The sequence below is a fragment of the Stegostoma tigrinum genome, chromosome 7, assembly GCF_030684315.1.
Source record: "Stegostoma tigrinum isolate sSteTig4 chromosome 7, sSteTig4.hap1, whole genome shotgun sequence".
Classification (NCBI taxonomy): domain Eukaryota; kingdom Metazoa; phylum Chordata; class Chondrichthyes; order Orectolobiformes; family Stegostomatidae; genus Stegostoma; species Stegostoma tigrinum.
In genome coordinates this window covers 58,060,293-58,081,839 of record NC_081360.1, presented here as the reverse complement: position 1 = coordinate 58,081,839, position 21,547 = coordinate 58,060,293, and the positions used below count along the sequence as shown (strand labels likewise).

The window sequence follows — 21,547 nt, the reverse complement described above, 5'->3', positions numbered from 1 at the left end:
GGAAATCAGGAGGCTGGAGAGTGAGGGAATCATCAAACCAGTGTAGTTTGCGCAATGGGCAGCACCAGTTGTACGGATTATGAAGCCTGATGGCTCAGTTTTTCTTTGTGGGGATTTTAAGCAAATGGTAAATTGCTTCTCACAGCTGGATAAATAACCAATCCCTCACATAGAAGACTTGTACCCGAAGTTGGCAGTGGAGCTGTCCTTTACAAAGCTGGACATGAACCACGCCTCCCTGCAACTGTGACAGGATTAGGAGTCCCAGGAGTACGCTACAGTTAATAACTATAAAGCCTTTTACCAATATACAAGACTGCCATTTGGAGTATCGTCAGCCTGTGCCCTTTTTCAGCGGATGATGGAAAACATTTTACAAGGGCCACCCCATGTTGCCATTTATCTGGATGACATACTAGTAACATGGAGGACCAATAAGGAGCACTTGGAGAACTTGGACATAATGCTTAAGCATTTCTCCCAGGTGGCATACACCTTAGAAGGAAAAAATGTATGTTTCAGGCATCCCAAGTGACTGAATTGGGTTATCAAGTCAACAAAACCAGTTTACGCCTGTTGGAAGATAGTGACGGCAATCAAAGCCGCCCCAGCTCCCACGTCTGTACTGGAGCTTAGGTTTTTCCTTGGGTTAGTGAATTACTGCATAAAATTCAAACATAACCTGACCTCTATCTTGTCACCCTGACACCTGCTATTGAAAAAGCGTCAGCCTTGGAAACAGTCGCGTAGCCAAGAAGCAGCCTTCAGAGAAGTGAAAAAGCAGCTATTATCATCTAAGATGTTGGCCTACTATGATCTGGAGTGAGAGGTAGTTCAGACATGTGATGCATCCCCATACGGCTTCGGGATCGTGTTGTCTCACTGGTGGCCCAACAGACAGGAATGTCTGATAGCCTATGATGCCCAGACTTGGTTGATGCCGAACGCAAGTATGCTCAGATAGAGAAGGAAGGCTTGGTGGTCATCTTTGTTGTGAGGGAGTTCCACCAGTATCTTTATAGATGGGAATTTGTCATAATAACAGTTCACAAACCCCTGCTAAGGCTACTGAAGGAAGTTAAAGCAGCGCCACACATAACTTCTGGTAGAATTTAGCGTTTGGCCTTTATTCTCAGTGCGTACAAGTAGAAATTAAATCACCGTCCAAAAATACAAGTGATTAACCTTGAGCTGCTTTCCACTGGCAGATACTCCACTGGTTGTGGACCCCTTGAAAGAGTCTGTCTTGGTTTTAAACTTCCTCGACACCCTTTCAGTCACTGCTGACAATAGCCAACAATGGACACAAAGTGCTCATGTCCTAGCAAAACTAAAACAGTTAGTGGTAATCGGGGAAACAGAACTCTCCACCAGGGTTATCCATTCTTTTCCAAGATGAAGATGCCAGCAAGAAGCTAGGCCTGGTGACCAGAGTTGGATGCCGACATAGTTGTATTGGTGGGGCAGTGCTCAGAGTGCCAGAAAGGACAAAAATTGCCACCGGCAGCTCCACCACGTTCTTGGGAATGGCCGGGCAAACCCTGGACTGGGCTGCATGTTGACTATGCTGGTCCGTTCATCGGCTCAACATTCCTGGTCATTGTGGAATCTCATTCAAAGTGGTTGGACGTACATAAAGATCATTTGGCAAACTCAGGGATGATGACTGAGAAGCTGCAAGCGTCGTTCATTATTCATGGACGCCTGGAAGTATTGGCCACGGACAATGGGACATCATTTACCAGGAGGGATTTTGAATATTTCCTAAAGTCAAATGGCATTCGGCATGTAAGTATGGCTCTATACCATCTATCGTCCATGGTCTAGTGGAAAGACTGGTTCAAACATTGAATGCAGGCTTGAAGAAGCAACGCACAGCATTACTTGGTACCAAACCTGGTCCCGGTTCTTGTTTTATTTTAGGACCACCCTGCACGCAACAACAGGGATAGCTCCAGCAGAGTTGCTGATGGGGAGAAGACTCTGCATGAAGACTTGCAGGTTAAACCTGATATTTCCAGACCTGGGGGCTGGAAGGTGAAACGGCAGCAGGGGCGCCAATATCGGTCACATGCCTGCTCTAAGCAAGTGAGACAGTTTAGTTCAGGGGATGAAGTTTGGTGCCGGAACCATGGAAATGGCCTTGTATGGGTACAAGGTGAGGATGATGTGAGCTAAGGTCCTGTGACTTACAAAATTTGGGTAGGTGATACAGTCCTGAACAAGCATGTGGATCACCTGAAAACTGTTACCTCGCCAACGGGGCAGGAGCAAAACATACCTAGCCCCTCAGGATAGCCAGAAGACCTGTCAGAAACCGTAGGTACTTCCCCTTCTGTCTAGTGTCAAGGAAACCTGAGTTTGAAATGGATGCAGCCTCAGTACCATTACCGCCAGAAGAAAAGGAGGAAAATCTCCCGAGATGCTTTGAACGCGAGAAATGGACTATGGTCCAGTACACACCTCCCATGTCAGAGTCCAAGTCAGATGAGCTGTACCTGGGGTGAAATATTGCAGGAAAAGCTACAAGAGAAAGAGCAGGCCTACATCCCTCGACTTAGAGAGGGAAGGATGTAGTGATTGGAACCAGGTGGACATCGTTGACTATGATATCCTTGATTAGCCCAGGCTAACAACCCCAATCAGGAAAGTCCTGACTACCAATATTAACAGGAGATTAATGTAAAAGAAAAAAACACAGAAGTTTTAGAATCTCCTCAATTGAGATGACTGACTCTGAGCGAGCTGGCCGGCCGGCCGGAAATAAAGGGTGGCTAAGTGATGGGTTACAAGCCTCTGTGCAGTTATTTTAGGTAGGTACGTGAATGGGAAGGTTTTAGAGGGATATGGGCTAAATGCAGACAAGTGGGACTAGTTTAAGTGATAATGGGAACTGCAGATGCTGGAGAATCCAAGATAACAAAGTGTGGAGCTGGATGAACACAGCAGGCCAAGCAGCATCTTAGGAGCGCAAAAGCTGACATTTTGGGCCTAGACCCTTCGTCAGCTCTCTGATGAAGGGTCTAGGCCCGAAACATCAGCTTTTGTGCTCCTGAGATGCTGCTTGGCCTGCTGTGTTCATCCAGCTCCACACTTTGTTATCTGGGACTAGTTTAATTTGGGAAACTTGGTCAATATGGATGATTTTGGACCAAAGCATATGACAGTCTCTAATACTAAAACTTTCGTGCAACATTAGTAATGTTCTTGGTCCTGCTAGCATTTCAGCAACATTTGCTAGTACAGCAGATACAATAAATGAATATAGGTATCATAGCAATATAAATATGAGTATGATAGCGACATTACAAGAATTACAGCAATAGCTATACAATTCAGTGATTTTTCTTTTTACAGGCAAAAGATAGAGTCACAGCTTCAGCAATTACTTGAAGATGGAAGCACTGAAAATATATTCTATTTTGAAATGAAAGAATATGGTACGTGTAATCCATATGTATAGTGAATTTTTGTTGCTTGGACGATGAGATTGGGGATTTAATAGTTAGGAACATAGTAATGTTGGAACCACTAAGTCAATATTTTGCTTCAATTTGCACATTGAAGGACTGTACTTGTTACTATTGGGATTGTATTAATGAAGATGTTTTTGAAAGAGAGGAATTTCAGGGAAAAATACTAGGGGAAATGTACTGAACAAAGTATTAGGATTAAAGGCAGGCTAGTCCCCAGGGCCTGATCGCCTACATCCTAGGGTCTTGAAAGATAGTAGATCCATTGGTTATAATATTCCAAAGTTCCCTGGATTTGTGAAGGGTTCCAGTAGATTGTAATCTTGCTAATATAACATACCTATTCAAAGAGGGAGGGAGGCAGAAAGTAGGAACTACATACCAGTTAGTTTAAACTGTGATGTTGCAAAATTGTTAGAATTCACATTTGCTGAAGTAATACCAGGACATTTGAAAAGTCAAAATGCAAACCATCAGAGTTAGCATGGTTTTATGAAGGATAATCATGTTTGACTAATTTGTTAGAGTTCTTTGAAGATGTAACAAACAATGTGAGTAATGGGGATCCTATAGATTATATTTGGACTTCCAGAGGCATCTGATAACGTGTCACGTATAAAAGGTTAATACACAAGATAAGAACACATGGACTTGAGGGTAATTTATTAGCTTGGATTGAGGATTAGCAAACTAGAGAGGATTGACAGAGATTCAGGATAAATGGATTTTTTTTTTCTGGTTGGCAAGGAGTAATTAATGGGATGCCACAGGTTTAGTCCTCAGAGTCCCAATTATTTACAATCTATATTAATGACTTGGATGTGGGGATAGAAAGTACTATAGTCAAATATGTGAATGACGCTAACATAGAGGGGAAGTAAGTTGCAATGAAGAAGTAAGAAATTCAGAAATTGAAGTTGTTAGATTAGGTGCCTGGGTCAAAACTTGGCAGATGAGGTTTAGTACATAATGAGAAAGGCAAATGGAATTTTTGCATTTATTGCTAAAGAAATAGAATGTTAAAGTACCACAGCTGCAACTGTGTATCAGGCATTAGTGAAACTGCATCTGGAATGTAATGTACAACCTGGTCCTCCTGTTTGCGTAGGGATACAGCTGTGTTGGAGACAGTTTACTAGATTGATTCTCGAGATGAAAGATTTGACTTTGAAGGGAGGTTGAGCAGTTTAGGTCTCTACCCTCTAGAGTTTAGAAGAATGAGAGGAGATCTGTTTCAGATATGTGATTCTAAAAGGGATTGATAAAGTATAAATAGAAATGCTGTTTCCTCTTGTGGGGTAATCTAGAATGAGAGGTCAAAGTTTTAGCATAGGGTGTAGCAGATTTAAAACACAGATATGAAGAAATTATTTCTGAGAAGGTTGTGAATCTATGGAATTCATGACCCCACACTGTAGTGGATGCTGGGACATTGAGTAAATTTAAGGAGGCGATAAACAGATTTTTAATTAGTAATGGGTTGAAGGGCTATGGAGAGCCAGCAGGAAAGTGATGTTGAGGCTAAGGTGAAAGTAGCATTGATTGTATCAAATGGTGGAGCAGGCTTGAGGGGCAGAATTGCCTACTCCTGCCTTTCTTTCCTACTTACTTTGTATGTTCCTCACGTTGTTTGCCTAATTTATCTGAGTGCCCTTATCAAAACATGGTTTTGAAGTTCTCTGGTAATTCTGCAGTCCTTCAGTGTTACTACAACAAGACACTGGTGTAGCTCTAGTAAAAAGGCAGAAGGTCACATATAAGCCCCAGAGTTTCAGAACATATTCTTACCTTGAGTTAATTTTTGAAATCTTAAAATGGGTTGCTTATCGGTTCCGGAAAATGGTCCCAAGACTGACCTCCAATCCTTGCATCCTTCCTGGTGATCCTGGCCATGCCATTGATAAAGATGCTTTAATTACCCTAATCTCTCCTGTGATACAAGTTTGATATTTGTTGGCTAACATTACTAAAACAGATATACAGCTTTCAGTTTGTTGTACAGAGTTGGTTCATCAGGGAAAGGAATTTGCACCCTAACTGATCTAGCTTCCATGTAATGTTTGTCATGCCATCCAATCCCACTTAGAGTACTGTGAGCAGATCTGGGCACCACATCTTCAGAAGCATATATTGGCTTTGGTGGGTGTACAATGTAGATTTAAAAGACTGATATTGGATTTCAAGAGTTAAATTATGACGAAAGATTATAAAAATTAGGCCCGTTTTCTCTCAAATTCAAAGGTTGTTATGTCATCTGATCAAAGTCTTCTGGATATTTACAGGAAAAGGCAGGGTAGATAAAGATAAAATATTTCCACTTGTTGGGGATTCTAGGACTAGGGGGTCATAGTGTAAAAATTAGGCAAGACCATTTAGGATAGTAGGAAGACTGCTTCACACAAGGGGTTATAAATATTTGGAACTCTTCCACAAGCAGCAGTGGATGTGAGATCAGTTGATAATTTGAAATTTGAGATAGATACATTTGGTTTAGCAAAAGTATTGAGGGATATGGGCCAAAGACATGTTTATGGAGTTAAGCCATAGATGAGCCATGATCTCATTGAATAGTGGAGCAGACTCTAGGGGCTGAATGGCCTACTCCTGTTGCTATGTTCATAAGATCCACAACTTTCCATATAAGAAGGTATGAACGTGAGAAATAACAGGGGTAGGCCATTTTGCCCTCTAACTTTTCTTAATTCAATAATATCATAGCTGCTTTACCTGAAGCCTCAACACCTCTTTTGTGCCTGCTCCCAGTACAGTTGTAATAAGTTTTCCATATTTTTAAAGTACAACCCCCTTGCAGTAAAGGCCAAAGTTGCCTTTGCTTTCTTAATTACTTGTTGCACTTGCATGCTAATTTGTGTCGCATGCGCAAGAATATCCAGAACACTTTGTGATGCACTTTTTGTGAAACTCTGTCTGCTTAAATAATAGTCTACCTTTTAATTCTTTCTACTAAAGTTCATGACCTCATACTTTGCCAGATTAACTTCTTTCTGACAATTTTCTGGCCAGTTACTCAACCTAGCTATATCTCCTTGCGGCTTTCTAATGTGCTCATCACAACATGCACTCCCATCTATTTTTGTATTACCAGAAACTTTGGATAGATTACACTCTACCTGTTCCTCCAAAGTTGCAAGCATAGAGCTGTACAGCACAGAAACAGACCCTTCTGTCTAACTTGTCCATGCTGACCAGAAATCCGAATCTGACCTACTCCCATTTACCAGTACTTGGCCCATATCCCTGTAAGCCCTTCCTATTCATTTGCCCATTCAGATGCCTTTTAAATGTAATTGTGCCAGCCTCCACCACCTCCTCTGGCAGCTCATTCCATACCCGCACCACTCTCTGCTTGATAAAGTTATCCCTCAGGTCCTTTTTAAATCTTTCCCCTCTCTGTTCTATGCCCTCTAGTTTTGGACTCCACCGCCCTCGAAAAAAGACCATGGCTATTCACCCTCTCCATGCCCAATATGATTTTATGAACCTCTGTAAGCTGACTTCTCAGCCTCTGATGCTCCAGCAGTAAAAAGCCCCAGCCTGTTCAGCTTCTCCCTATAACTCAAACCCTCCAGTCTCAGTAACAGTCTCTTGTAAATCTTCTCTGCACCCTCCCAAGTTTAATAACATCCTTCCAATACAAGGCAATGAGAATTGTCTGCATTATTTTAAAAGTGGCCTCACCAATGCTACAATATGATGTCCCATCTCCTATACCCAATGTTCTGACCAATGAAGGCGAGTGTGCCAAACCCTGCCTTCATTACCGTATCTACGTGTGATTCCATTTTCAAGGAACTGTGCACCTCCACCACAGGGCTCTTTGTTTACAAACACTCCCCAGGGCCCTACCATTAACTGTTTGAGCCTTACCCTGGTTTGCCTTACCAAAATGCAATACCGCACATATATCTAAATTACACCCCTTCGTCTTTTGGCCCATCTAATCAAGGTCCCATTGTACTCTGAGATGATTTTCTTCATAGTCAACTACATAATCTATTTTGATGTCCACTGCAACCTCATGAACCGTGCTTCCTATATTCACCTCCAAATAATTTATATAAATGAAGAAAACCAGTACAACCCAACACTGATCCTTGTGGCACTCCGCTGGCCACAGGCTTCCAGTCCAAAAGGTAACCCTCTGCCACCAACCTCTGTTTCCTACCTTCAAGGCAATTTTGTATCCAATTGCCTAGCTCCCCTTCAATCTGTTGAGATCTAGCCTTACTAATCATTCAACCATTCAGAACTTTGTCGAGTGCTTTGTTGAAGTCCATGTAGACAAAGTCTACTGATCTGCCTTCATCAATCTTCTTTGTCATCTCTTTAAAAGATTCAATCAAGTTAATGAGACAAGATTTGTCACACACAAAGCCATATTGACTAAAAAGTAAATAATTGAATCCCTAGGACAGATCCTTGCTGTACACCACTAGTTACATGCATCCAATTTGAAAAATGAATTCTGAATCTCGATCATCCAAATGCTAACTGATCCTCAATCCATGCTAATATGTTATCACCAAAACCATGAGCTGCTAGCTTGTGTGATAACCTTTCGTGGAAAGGTGTCAAATGCATTTTTGAAATCCAAATAAAGCACGTCTACCAATTCTTCTTTATTATCTCTGCTAGTTTGACCTCAAACAGCCCGAGTAAATTTGTCAAACATGATTTCTTCTCTGTTTGATTGCATTAAGCTTTTCTAAATGCTGTTTCTTCCTTAACAATGGACTCTAGTATTTTCCTAACAATAGATATTAGGCTAACTGGCCTTTAGTTTCTTGCTTTTCTTGAGCAAGGGTGTCAGCTTGGGAGGCTCCAGCAGATTGGAAAACTGCTGGAACCTCTCAGAATCCAGTGAGTTTGACCAATGACATGACCATCTCTGAGCTATTTCCTTTAAACCATTTTGTTGGAGGGCATCAGGTCATGTCAACTTGCCTGCCTGCAGTTCCATTAGTTTGTCAAATATTTTTACCCTCATAATAGAAGCTTTTACAAGACTTTTCCTTCCATTGGCATCTTGCTTATCTGTTCTTTTTAGGATATTATAACATCCTCCACTCTGGAGACCAATGCAAAATATTATTTAAATTATCTGCCATTTCCCTGTTGCCTATTAATAATTCTCCAGTTGCATTCTGCAAGGGTCCTACATTTAATTTAATGACACTTTTTTTTTCTATCCCTGTAAAAGATCCTTCTGTTTGTTTTTATATTTCTTACCTATTTACTTTCACAATCAATTTTTACTTCTTCATTAGCTCCGTAATAGCCGACTTTTAATAGTCCACGTCTCCTGACCATGTGGTCCTTACTGACGAATTAAATATTAATGTATGTGCAGTCTTATACACTAAAAACGAATAGAGATTAGAACAATTGAGGTTGTTACGTAGAGATTAGTTTCAGTAATGTGTTATTTTTGCCAACAAAACTATTCAGTATTTATAAATTAATTATTAATATCTATTCTTCATATATATCTGCATGATCTAATGCAGATTGAAATAACTAAAGTAGTTAATTCCTATTCATCGTGCACCGTGATGGGAACAGATGGTGTTCAGGCAATGGATGGGTTAAAGAACCTATCTTTTTATTTTTCTGTACTTTTCAGTTGCGGACTGAAATGGGAGAAGGCCTGTTTTTTAAAAAAAAACAAGAATTGTGGAAAGGATTACTGCACTTTTGTTTTTTAAAAAAAACATTCATTGCAAATGCTATTTATACTGCTGTTTGTTCAAGCACTTAATGAGGTTACTACAGATGAGTTATAATATGAAAGGGTGGGTACAAAGGGAGATTCTCAAGTTGTAGATTGCTGTGTGGAATGGTGACCAGATCTCAATGACAAAGGTCTCTTGCCTCCCAACAACTATGCACTTGGCTTCAAGTTGCTGAGTATCTCAAGGGCGAGAATGTTTGGTCAGATGCCATCAGACTGCTAAAAAGGATGGAGCTGTCTTTCTATATAGTTTAAAAAAAACTTAAGCCAGAAGAAAGTAACCAGCCCAGCCTGTCTCCGCTTCCCTAACCTGTTCTTCCTCTCACCCATCCCTTCCTCCCACCTCAAGCCGCACCTCCATTTCCTACCTACCACCTCATCCCGCTTCCTTGACCTATCCGTCTTCCCTGGACTGACCTATCCCCTCCCTACCTCCCCACCTATACTCTCTCCACCTATCTTCTTTTCTCTCCATCTTCGGTCCGCCTCCCCCTCTCCCCCATTTATTCCAGTTCCCTCTCCCCATCCCCCTCTGATGAAGGGTCTAGGCCTGAAATGTCAGCTTTTGTGCTCCTGAGATGCTGCTTGGCCTGCTGTGTTCATCCAGCTCCACACTTTGTTATCCAGAAGAAAGTAAAGTTATTTTCCTTCATCGGTTGCTATAAGCTACAGTTCTTAACCAATGTCAGTGATGCTATAAGTGTCAAAAAGACACTCTTTGCCTCTTGCAGGTTACAGTACCTAGAGCAGCAATCCCTGACAAGCCTAAGGATCATCTCAGCAAAGCATGTGGACAGGGACCATTGAACTGCTAACCCAATCTTTCCCTCCATTCAAGACATTTTTTATGTCCATATGTGTCCGTTTTATAACATTTTATAAGATTGTTAGAGTTTTATCTATTAGAGTTATATATTGATGGTTCATAATTGTTTACTTGAAGCAAGAATGTAACTATTTGTAATAAATAAGAAATATTGTTAATTGCAGAAACCTGGTTCATATTTTCTGTAAACCTGTGTCTAAAAGAGAGGTAACTCAAGGAGTTAACCGTACCTGCATATCAGTGTGTAAATATTCTGCATTTAGTTAGTCCTGCACCCACTGTGAAACATTTTTAAAAAAACCTGTTGAATAACTAAGTCCAATGTGTGCAGGAGGGTTTCCTGACTCAGTATGTCGAAGGGCCGACAAGAGGGGAGGCCACGCTGGATCTGGTACTTGGTAATGAAACAGGCCAGGTGTTTGATTTAGTGGTAGGTGAGCACTTTGGAGAGAGTGACCATAATTCGGTTATGCTTACTTTAGCAATGGAAAGGGATAGGAACATGCCACAGGGCAAGAGTTATAGATGGGGGAAGGGCAATTATAATGCGATTAGGCAAGACTTAGGAGGCATAGAATGGGTTAGCAAAATGCAGGGGATGGGGACAACTGAAATGTGGAGCTGGTTTAAGGAACAGATATTGCGTGTCCTTGTTAGGTATGTCTCTATCAGGCAGGGAGGAAGCCTGGTTTACGAAAGAAATTGTATCTCTTGTTAAGCGGAAGAAGGAGGCTTATGTGACGATAAGACGAGATGGTTCAGGTGAGATGATGGAAAGTTACAGATTAGCTAGGAAGGATTTAAAGAGAGAGTTAAGAAGAGCAAGGAGGGGACATGAGCAAACATTGGCAGGTAGAATAAAGGAGAATCCTAAATCGTTCTATAGGTATGTGAGGAATAAGAGGATGACTAGGGTAGGAATAGGGCCAGTCAAAGACAGAAGTGGGAAGTTGTGTGGACCCTGTGGAGATTGGAGAGGTGCTAAATGATTATTTCTCATCTGTTTTCACTGAGGAACAGGAGAATATTGTAGAGGAGATGACTGAGTTACGGGCTATTAGAATGGAAAGGATTAAGGTTAGTAAGGAGGAGGTGTTATCAATTCTAGAAGGTGTGAAGATAGATAAATCCCCTGGGCCCAATGGGATTTTTCCGAGGATTGTCTAGGAAGCTAAGGAGGAGGTGGCAGAGCCTTTGGCCTTGATCTTTCTTTGAGTCCTCATTGTCTACAGGTTTAGTACCAGAGGACTGGAGGATTGCAAATGTTGTGCCCTTGTTCAAGAAGGGCAGTAAGGGATGACCCAGGTAATTATAGACCTGTGAGCCTTACATCTGTTGTAGGGAAAGTTTTGGAAAGGATTATAAGAGATAGGATTTATAATCATCTAGCAAGCGACAATTTGATTGGAGATAGTCAGCATGGATTCGTCAAGGGCAGGTCGTGTCTCACGAACCTCATCGAGTTTTTTGAGAAGGTGACCAAGCATGTGGATGGGGGTAGGGCAGTTGTCGTGGTGTACATGGACTTCAGTAAAGCCTTTGATAAGGTTCCATATGGTAGGCTATTGGAGAAAATAGAGGCATTGGATTGAGGGAGATTTAGCAGTTTGGATTAGAAACTGGCTTTCTGTAAGAAGGCAATGAGTGATGGTTGATGGAAAATATTCAGCCGGCAGTCTGGTTACTAGTGGTGTGCCTCAAGGATCTGTTTTGGGACCACTGCTGTTTGTCATTTTTATAAATGACTTGGATGCAGGCATAGGTGGATGGGTTAGTAAGTTTGCAGATGACACTAAAGTTGGTGGAGTGGTTGACAGTGCGGAAGAATGTTGCAGGTTGCAGGGAGACTTGGATAAACTGCAGAATTGGGCTGAAAGGTGGCAAATGGAGTTTAATACGGATAAATGTGAGGTGATTCACTTTGGGAGGAATAATAGGAAGGCAGAATACCGGGTCAATGGAAAGATTCTTGGTAGTGTGGATGTGCAGAGGGATCTTGGTGTCCATGTACATAGATCCCTGAAAGTTGCCACCCAGGTTGATAGTGCTGTTAAGAAGGCTCACGGTGTGTTAGGTTTTATTGGTAGAGGGATTGAGTTCCAGAGCAGTGATGTCATGCTGCAACTGTACAAAACGGTAGTGCGGCCTCATTTGGAATATTGCATGCAGCTCTGGTCGCCCCATTACAGGAAGGATGTGAAAGCATTGGAAAAGGTGCAGAGGAGATTTACCAGGATGTTGCCTGCTCTGGAGCTCAGGCCCTATGAAGAAAGGCTGAGGGACTTTGGTCAGTTCTCATTGGAGAGAAGGAGGCTAAGAGGGGATTTAATAGAGACATACAAGATGATCAGAGGATTAGATAGGGTGGACAGTGAGAGTCTTTTTCCGAGGATGATGACTTCAACTTGTACAAGGGGGCATAGCTACAAATTGAGCGGTGATAGATTTAAGACAGATGTCAGAGGCAGGTTCTTTACTCAGAGGTAAGGGCGTGGAACACCCTGCCTGCCAACGTAGTTAACTCAGCCACATTAGGGGCATTTAAACAGTCCTTGGATAGGCATCTGGATAATGATGGGATAGTGTAGGGGGAGGGGCTTAGAATAGTTCACAGGTCGGCGCAACATCAAGGGCTGAAGGGCCTGTTCTGTGCTGTATTGTTCTATGTTCTCTATTCTAAGTCAGGTTAACAATTTGTGCAAAAATCTGTAAGAAGCAGCTTGAGCAGTGAATCAAGGGCTGCGGGGAGAGTGCAGGGAAGTGGAGTTGAAATGCTCATCAGCCATGATTAAGTGGTGGAGTGGACTCGGTGGGCCAAATGGCCTTACTTGCACTCCTCCTATGTCTTATGGAGACTGGAGGTTGCCTGGAACAGAGTGAGATTTTAGGGCAGGCCAGGGAACTCCACAAGACGGGTTTGATAATTTTTGGTGATTGTGAGTGACCATTTTAAAGCATCCACTTTTCACAATATTTCTTGAGTGGATGGACAGAATGTTCATGAGTTGACAGAAACCCTTGTACTGGCCATGACAGCTTGAGAAAGCAGTTACACAAGGTAGATCAAACCTTGATAACTTTTTAAAGGTACACATACAAAATCAAGGCAGCTGTGGTAAACCTTTGTTGTACATTAGCTCAGATTCAGCTGGAGCACTATAGACAAATCTGGACATTACACTTTAGGAAAGATCTAAGCAGAGGTTGTTTGAAAGATTTACATGAATTGCTCTGCAGTTGAATGATTTCAGTTTCATGGCCTGATAGGTGAAACAGGGCTGTCTCTTTAGAGAAGAGAAGGTTGAGAGTAGGTTTTACAGAGATATTTAAAAAAATCATGAGGGGTGTGGACGGAGAAAGTGGAAAGTTTATGAACCAGAGGACACTGATTTAAGGTTGTTAGCAAAAGAACCAAAAGCACAATAATGCCTTGAATACATTATGGTGTCAGGAATTGGAATGCACTGCCTGAGAGTGAGTTTGAAGCAACTTCATTCGTGGCTTTCAGAGGGGAATTGGATAATTATCTGAGGTGTAAAATAAATTACAAGGCTGTATGGAAAGGGCAGAGGTTTGGGATGAGTTGAGTATCTCATAGAGAGCTCACACAACAGGCTAGTCTCAATGGCCTCCGTCTGCGCTGTGACTATTGTGTGATTCTGTGGACAGTATTTAATGCCCTCCCACATAACATGTTTTTAGATTTTAAATTGGAGGGTAAGGCTTTCACTGCTTTTCCAGCTTCACTTCGATCGGCCAGATCAGCAAATCCCATGGATAACTTTCCTGTTTTATTGCCAGTTGAGACCCTTAAGAGACAATTAAGAGCCACTTTTCATCACTGTTGGTATCGCTGCCCTTGCTGTTTTAGTAATAAGACATGCAAACCTGTATGCGTTGAATGTGGTTCCTAGGGAAGTGGGAGGCGAGCCTCCCTCTTTCAAAAGCACTCAGTACCTGATCAAAGGACCAAACATCAGGAGGGTGGGAGTTGCAATGAATGTCACCCACTGCAGTGATGTGAAAACTACATTCTTGTGAGTGAATAGCAACTTTATATAGCTTGTAAGGGAAGACATTTAATATTAGTCTATCGACATCTACCCCTAAGTTCTTTTGTGTTATCCCTTTTTAACTATTAACGTCTAATCATGAAGATATTATGTTTTTACTCCATTTCCCATCCTCTACAAGTCTCTTGTGTCTGTGTCTAATCTCCAGTAACATTCTTGGTTCTTGTGTAGAACTTGTGTGCTCCCTCGTCATTTCCACGGAGGGCCAGCACATTGGCAGAGTGGAATTACAAGTTCTGGTGACAGTCTTTGACAGTCTGCAGTGAAGATCAAACAAGGAAAACCTGCTTCAAAGGAGAAATCTTCAGGATTCAACTAATTGTACTTATTGAAAAAAATAAGCAAGTGAAATTCTCTCTCTCTCTTTTCTAACCACTTGGCTTTCTAATCTAGGGATTATTAGTCAAGAACAATAATGAAGGGCATTCTGAAGATAATGCTGGAGATAAGGAGATGAAAACTTCTCTAATGTCTCTAGTGCAGGAATTTCTTTTTCTGCAAGTAGTAGTATTAGCTCGACATTTGCTGTGAAATGAAGATGTTGAGATATAGGCAAGGACTCCTGGAGAAAATAGTACTGTACTAGAATGGACAACAGAATAAACTGTCAAAACAAAACTGATAGGAAAATATTGTTAAGTCCTGAATTTTGAAAGGAAAACTTGCTGCTTTTTATTCATTCACAGTACAAGGGCATCACTGGCTAGGCAGCATTTATTGTCAATTTTGAAATGCCCAGTGGACAGTTAAGAGTCAATCACATTGCTGTGGGTTTGGAGTCCCGTGTAGGCAAGACCAAGTAAGGATGACAGCTTCCTTCCATAAGCATATGGATGTACATGGAATAGTGCAGGTTAGATGGGCTTCAGATCGGTATGACAGGGCGGCACAACATCGAGGGCGAAGGGCCTATACTGTGCTGTAATGTTCTATGTTCTATGTTCTATTTTCTATTTTCCTTCCCTAAAGAACATTAGTGATCCAGATGGGTTTTCTGACAATTGACAATGGATTGATGGTCATTATTAGACTCTTAACTCCAGATTTGTAGTGAATTCAAATTCTACCATCTCCCATGGTGGGATGCAAACCTGGATCCCCAGAACATTACCAGGTCTGTGGATTAACGAGGGACCAAAGCTGCTTATTCTCTCCCACTGGTGTGTCTTTTTGAAAGACTAGAGCATTACTCATTAACTGTGCAGAGATTTTACTTCAGCTAAGTGACCTCGGAGTTCTGAGCATTTCTGTAACAATAGACTTTTTCCTCAGCAGAACAGCTCCCTGTTGTCATTGGGAAGAACACTAGATGGCTGACAAAAATTCTGCAGTGCTTCATAATGGATTGGCTTGTTGTTGTATTTCTCTTGAACAAGATGGCAGTGGAGTAGCAGAGCTACATGCAAACTTCTGAGCCCAGGCCTCACCATCTCTTTTCTGCTTTTTTTATACTTTTCTATTCCTCTCTTCTATTTTTTTTTGTTTTTCTTTTCTTTTGAAGGCTTTTGCAGCAGTGTAATCAGCGAGTGCATGCTTTGCACGGAATGGCAGCAGCCTCCTGGCAGCCTGAGGAGGTGATGGGAGGCAGCAGTGGATGTGGTTCCTCCTGAGTTCTGCTCGGTGATTGGAGGCAGCAGCACAGTCTCAGCAACGAGCAGGCCATGCATGGAATGGTGGCAGGCTCCCTGCAGTTGACAGTGGAGGCTGCTCCTCTTGGCAGTTGGAGGTGGTGGTGCCAGTGGCAGCAAGGACCTCCTTCCAGTGTCTGGGGCAAGCAGTGGCAGCAGCGGCGGTGATGACAAAGCTCCTCCAGCAATCAATGTGAGATTTACAGGCTGGCTGAGACCTTATGCTGTGGCTGGGCCCGGGTGCCTGCATTGGTTGTTTTAAACACCCTTATGGAGATAAAACTTAGATTTTGAAATCTGGACATTTTTCATACCTTTTGGCTTTCTTTTATCTCTGCTGCTTTTGTTTTGAAATTCTGGTTCTCCAGCTGGCAGCTGAGACCACCGCTTGTGGATTGTCAGGTATGTGTTATTTTGTACTCCAGCAAGAGCTTACTTTTTTCATGGCTGAAGAGGAATGTACGGGGAATGAAGCAAACAAGTTATGGCTTAAATATAAAGAAAATACAATTTCAGTGATACTTGAACAATGTTAAATCAATGTTTTTTTATACTCAGCAACGTAAATATTCTGCAGAGAGGGCAGAATGAGGGAGATTGTTTGCACTATTGACCAAAAAATTGTTGGACAAAAATCAATCTTGATTTGATTTTGTTTCATGGGGCTGATTTTCATAGGTCTGGCCTAGATAACTCTCCTTTCTCATAGTTCATTGTGTTTCATCATGTCTCATCCATATATGAGATCCTGAGCCTTTTCAACTGAAGATGTGAAACAAATGCTGGCCTTGCCAGCAATGCCCACATCCCACGAATGCATAAAATAGGTCTGAAACTGCTGATGAGCCCAGTTTCTAAAACTATTTTAACTGTTCTGCCATAATTGAATAGTTCCTTGTACATTGATACTTTTCATGTGAATGTAATAAAATGTCACTCAAGAAATTTAAGCTTTTCAGTAGTAAAGTGAAATTGTTTGAATTCTATCCTTTTAAAGAATCAATATGTAGCAGGCACATTGAGAATTTCTCTCTAACACAAGGTGCAATGTTGCGAAAAGACCAAGAAGCTTTTAGAACAGCTACAGTGGATCCAATCTTCCAATTGAAGAAAGACTTGAAACAAAGGCTGATTGAAATGCAGCACTGTTACCAGGGTGATGGTTTTAATTCCTGCCAGATACAGCAGCAGGTACAAAAACTATTTAATTTAACTTGTATTTACATTAGGCTTCATGTCACATCATAAAACAATTTTTGCTTACTTTGCTTTGCATTTAACTTACTGTGGGTGAACATTTATGCTCATTATTGTCTAACTTTTACATTCATGTATTGAGATTACTCAAAAAGTTAACACATTCTAGAAACAGAACAAAATCCACGAAAAATTCTCCTTAATTTTGTTTTAACACAGCAACAAAGTGAACAACGTGTATTTATACAGTGCTGTTAATATAGTAAAATATCACAAGGCACTTTACGAGAGTGTCCAAGAGCAAGTTCCTAAATCATCAAGTTGTTTAAAGCCATTAGGCCAGATGAGCAACAACTTGATCAAAGATATGGGTTTTTAAAGTTGTTTTTGTTGACATTTAGAAGTTTGAGAGGGGAACGTATTGGAAAAGTAATAAGATTCTGAGGGGACTTGACAGGATGGATGCTGAGAGGATGTTTTCCCTCATCAGGTGTACCTAGAACTAGAGGCACAGTTTCACAGCAAGGGATCTCACATTACAGACAGAAAAGGAGGAATTTATTCTCATACAGCGTGGAAACAGACCCTTTGGTCCAACCAGCCCATACCGAACATAATCCCAAACTAAACTAGTCCCACCTGCCTGCGCGTGGCCCACATCCCTCCAGACACTTCTTATTCATGTACTTATGTACATGTGTTTTAAATGTTGTAACTGAACCTGCATCCACCACTTCCTCTGGAAGGTCATTCCACACATGAACCAGTCTCTGTTTGAAAAAATTGTCCCTCATGCCTTTTTAAAATCTTTCTCCTTTCACCTTAAAATATATATCCCCTTGCCGTAAAATCCCCCATGCTGGGGAAAAGATGTCTGCCATTCTCCTTCGCTATACACCTCATGATTTTACAAAACTCTAAGGCCACCTTTCAACCACCTATGCTCCAGTGAAAAAAATCCCAGTCTATCCACCTGTCCTCCTAACTCAAACCCTCCATTGCAGGCAACATCTTGGTAAATCTTTTCTGCACCCTCTTAAGCTTAATAATATTGTTTCTATAATTTGGAAATCAGAACCGGACAGTATTCCAGGAGAGGCCACACCAACATCCTGTACAACCTTAACATGATGTCCCAACTCTTATACTCAATGTTATGAGCAACGAAGGCAAGCGTGCTAAATGCCTTCTTAACCAGCCTGTCTGTAGATCATGTAAACCTCAAAGAATTATGTACCTGAACCCCTAGGTCTCTCTGTTCTTCAACACTACCCAGGACCCCACTGTTTATTGTATAAGTCCTGCCCTTGTTTGTTTTCGCAAAATGCAATACCTCACATTTATCTGCATTAAACTCCACCTGCCACTCACCAGCCCATTGATCCAATTTTGATTTTGAAATTACCTACCCCAGAGAGCGTTGGAGGTGGAATCATTGAATATCTTCAGGGCTGACTTAGACGGATATTTGATTGGATTAATAAGGATTATTGGAGTAATGCAGGGCTGTTCCATTATCTATGACCCTCTCTCTTATAGTACAGCAAATCTCCTGAATTAAGTTGTCCTATGTTAAGCCTCAATGATTTCTGAATTTTCTCTGAGACTGCATAACTGTTGTATTAGCTTCTGCAGCAAGAGGACAATTACACAGCACAGCAGGCAATTGAGGATTTTGCCCATCAACTTGCAACCTTGTGATCAGCTAAAATTTTAAAATTAATTTATTCCCATTTTTTTCATTTACAGGATATAGGCATTGCTGGGCTAGGCTAGCATTTATTTCCCATCCTGGCATTTCTTCAACATTTTTTGATTACCTCATATTTCATTTCACAGAACTTGTCACTGAAAAGATTTTCAACTGTGGCATTTGGGATCATGATATTCATGCTTCCTTTATGTCCCTGAACTAATCATTGACAAATTCACCTTCATTATCAGTAAGAAACCTGATTGGTGTTCCTTGTTTGATCTTCTTATCCATGATTTTTCACAAAAACCCTTTTACCTGTACCCAGTATTATTTTAGACAAACCAACTGTGTTTGCAACATCTAATAAATGCAGAATGAAAGTATGTCTGAATTTGTTGTATATCTTTGCATCCAAGCCAACCTTATTGTGAAAGTCACATGACAGTAGAAGGCTTACAGGATGTAGTGGCTTCCTCCAACCTTTTTTTAACAGATTTAATGCTTCTCACTAATCCCATTTAGTAGTCTCCTATAATCTTCACCAACCACATCTGCTGCTTTTAGCAGAATTTTTAAGTTTTGACAAGCAGAGAGACAAATTGTCTTTCTAACTTTAAGACAACTTGCTATTTCATTGATTCTTATCCCAAGATGCATACTCCTGTAACAATCTTATAAGAAGCATTACTTTCCATTAAGGGGATACAGTAATGTCACTGAATTCCCAAAAGTAATTGCCTTATGCTCAATGTCAAGGTTCATTTATGCCTTTTCCTCAGAATTTTCACAAAACAACATAATAATCTCTCTCAAGGCAAGTGGAGAGTGTTCCAACACTCTTATGTTTTGTAGATATCAGAAAGTGATTTACTTGCCTCAGAATTTCCAGTCTCTGCACTTGTGGCCACTGTATTCATGTGGTTATTCAGTTTGGTTTCTGATTTCAATGGTATCCCTCAAGGATATTGATAGTGGGAGATTCAGCAAAAGCGCTGCCATTGAATGCCAAGGGAAGTTTCGTAGATTCTCTCTTGTTAAAAGTGCTCATTGCCTGGAACTTTTATGGTTCAAATGCCAAGCTCGAGACTGACTGTTGTCTAGATCTTTTTGTATAGGAACGCAGATTACTTTAGTATCTGAAATGTCATGAATGGTACTGAACGTTCTGTGATAATCAGTAAACATCCTTTCTTCTGACCTTTGTAATGAAGGGAAGGTTTTGGTGAAGCAGCTAAATGTGGTTCTTAACATTTTGAATGTATTATAATTCTAATAGCCTCTGGTACAAGTAATTGAGAATAATCTGTCCCCAAGAGTTTTGTATATTTTATATTTTGGAGCTATGCAGAAATGGCACTAGTTTCCATGTGTGTAGCAAAAATTTATTCACAATATTTCAGAATGCCTACTCTATTTACAGCTTTTTGTTTCCAGCAACTTCTATAATCTTTTTACTTTTCTGTAAATCCTGAACCAGATTTAACAAATCAAGCACAGTGAGCATTGGTAGTAAACAGACTCACATTATCAAGAACAGAGCTTTCCAATGACTTTTAAGGCTAGCTAGGGCAGTGAATAGAAGAATTCAAGTGCCAAAATAGTGCTGCTTGCCTACACATAAGTTCTTTGGCTCTATTTCTGCAGAGATGGAGTGGGGTGTCAGCAGAGCTGTTCCTGCACGAGACAGAATGCCAGTGAAAGCAATTAAGGGTGACTTAAAACCTACTAACGGAGTATAACCAGCATTTTCTACTCAGCCACAAGGTGTCTGTAGGAGATTGAGGCTAGTTTACTGCCTGAATGTGGCTGTCTGGTAGCCAACCTAAGAATCAAGAGAACATAAATGTCAGTCAGAGCTTTCCAAAATTTCTCAAAATACTACTGTTTAAATTACTCTGCCAGGGAAAATAATTATAACTTCTTAACACTTACTATTCTTTTGCTTGTGAAGCATGTATATTTTCTTCACCTTTATATGCAATTAGGTGGAATGTGTAAGAAGCCAACAGAAGATGATAACAGACTTGCTTGAGCAAGAGAGAAGCATCTTGGAAGAACAGATCAAAAATATTGAATTTGAGGTAAATAACTTTTAAAATTATACAGAATGGGAAGGGCCATTTTCTAGTCTTCCAGACACTGAAACATTGGAACGAGTGCTTTTTGGCTCACGTAAATTATGAAATACCACTCAGCCCAAATCTCCTTGACTTTGACCTTAATTTTGAAATTCAAAATGAACTCCTTTCTTTATTCGAAAATTATCAGAGAGCCTGCAGTGGAAAGATGTTTCTTTGCAGGTCAGTTACAGCTATGTTTGCAGTGAATGACACAGCTCTGCAATTAACATCCTGGTGATCCAGAAATCATGAAGACAGTTCTCCTCAGTTATTGCCACTTGGCATGACAAGACCAGTTATGTGGTCAATGGTGCAATCTTAAACTGTTTCTTATTTAGCTTGTGACCAGCACCATAATAGCCAGAAACATTGAAGAATCAGGAAGAAACAAAATGATCACATTAAAACATAGAAAATAGGAGCAGGAGTAGATTTGGCCATTTAAGCCTGCATCACCATTCAACATGATCATGGCTGATTATCCAATTCAGGGCCTCTTTCTTGCTTTCTCCCTATAACCTTTAATCCCATTAGCCCTAAGAACATTCAACATTTTGGCCTCAGCCACTTACAGTGACACAGAATTCCATAGGCTCACCACTGTCAGGTTGAAGAAATTTCTCCTCAACTCGGTCGTAAATGATCTTCACCATATCCTTAAATTGTAACCTATGGCTCTGGACTCTCCAGCCATCGGGACCATTCATCATGCGTTTACCCAGTCTAGTCCTGATAGAGTTTTATAGGTTTCTGTGAGATTCCCCCTTTTTCTTGTAAAAACC

At 41.0% G+C, this 21,547-nt stretch overlaps 1 protein-coding gene across 4 annotated transcripts in view; it reads left to right on the top strand.

Moving 5' to 3' along the window:
- LOC125454216 (coiled-coil domain-containing protein 148-like) overlaps positions 1–21,547 on the top strand; it is a 98,055-nt gene that overhangs the window by 41,291 nt on the left and 35,217 nt on the right. For all 4 annotated transcript variants that reach the window (XM_048534763.2, XM_048534762.2, XM_059647288.1 and 1 more), the window contains 3 exons: positions 3,358–3,440; positions 16,795–16,943; positions 20,631–20,726. In XM_048534763.2, the coding sequence (XP_048390720.1) occupies positions 3,358–3,440; positions 16,795–16,943; positions 20,631–20,726 (328 nt within the window). The remainder of the gene's footprint in view (positions 1–3,357; positions 3,441–16,794; positions 16,944–20,630; positions 20,727–21,547) is intronic.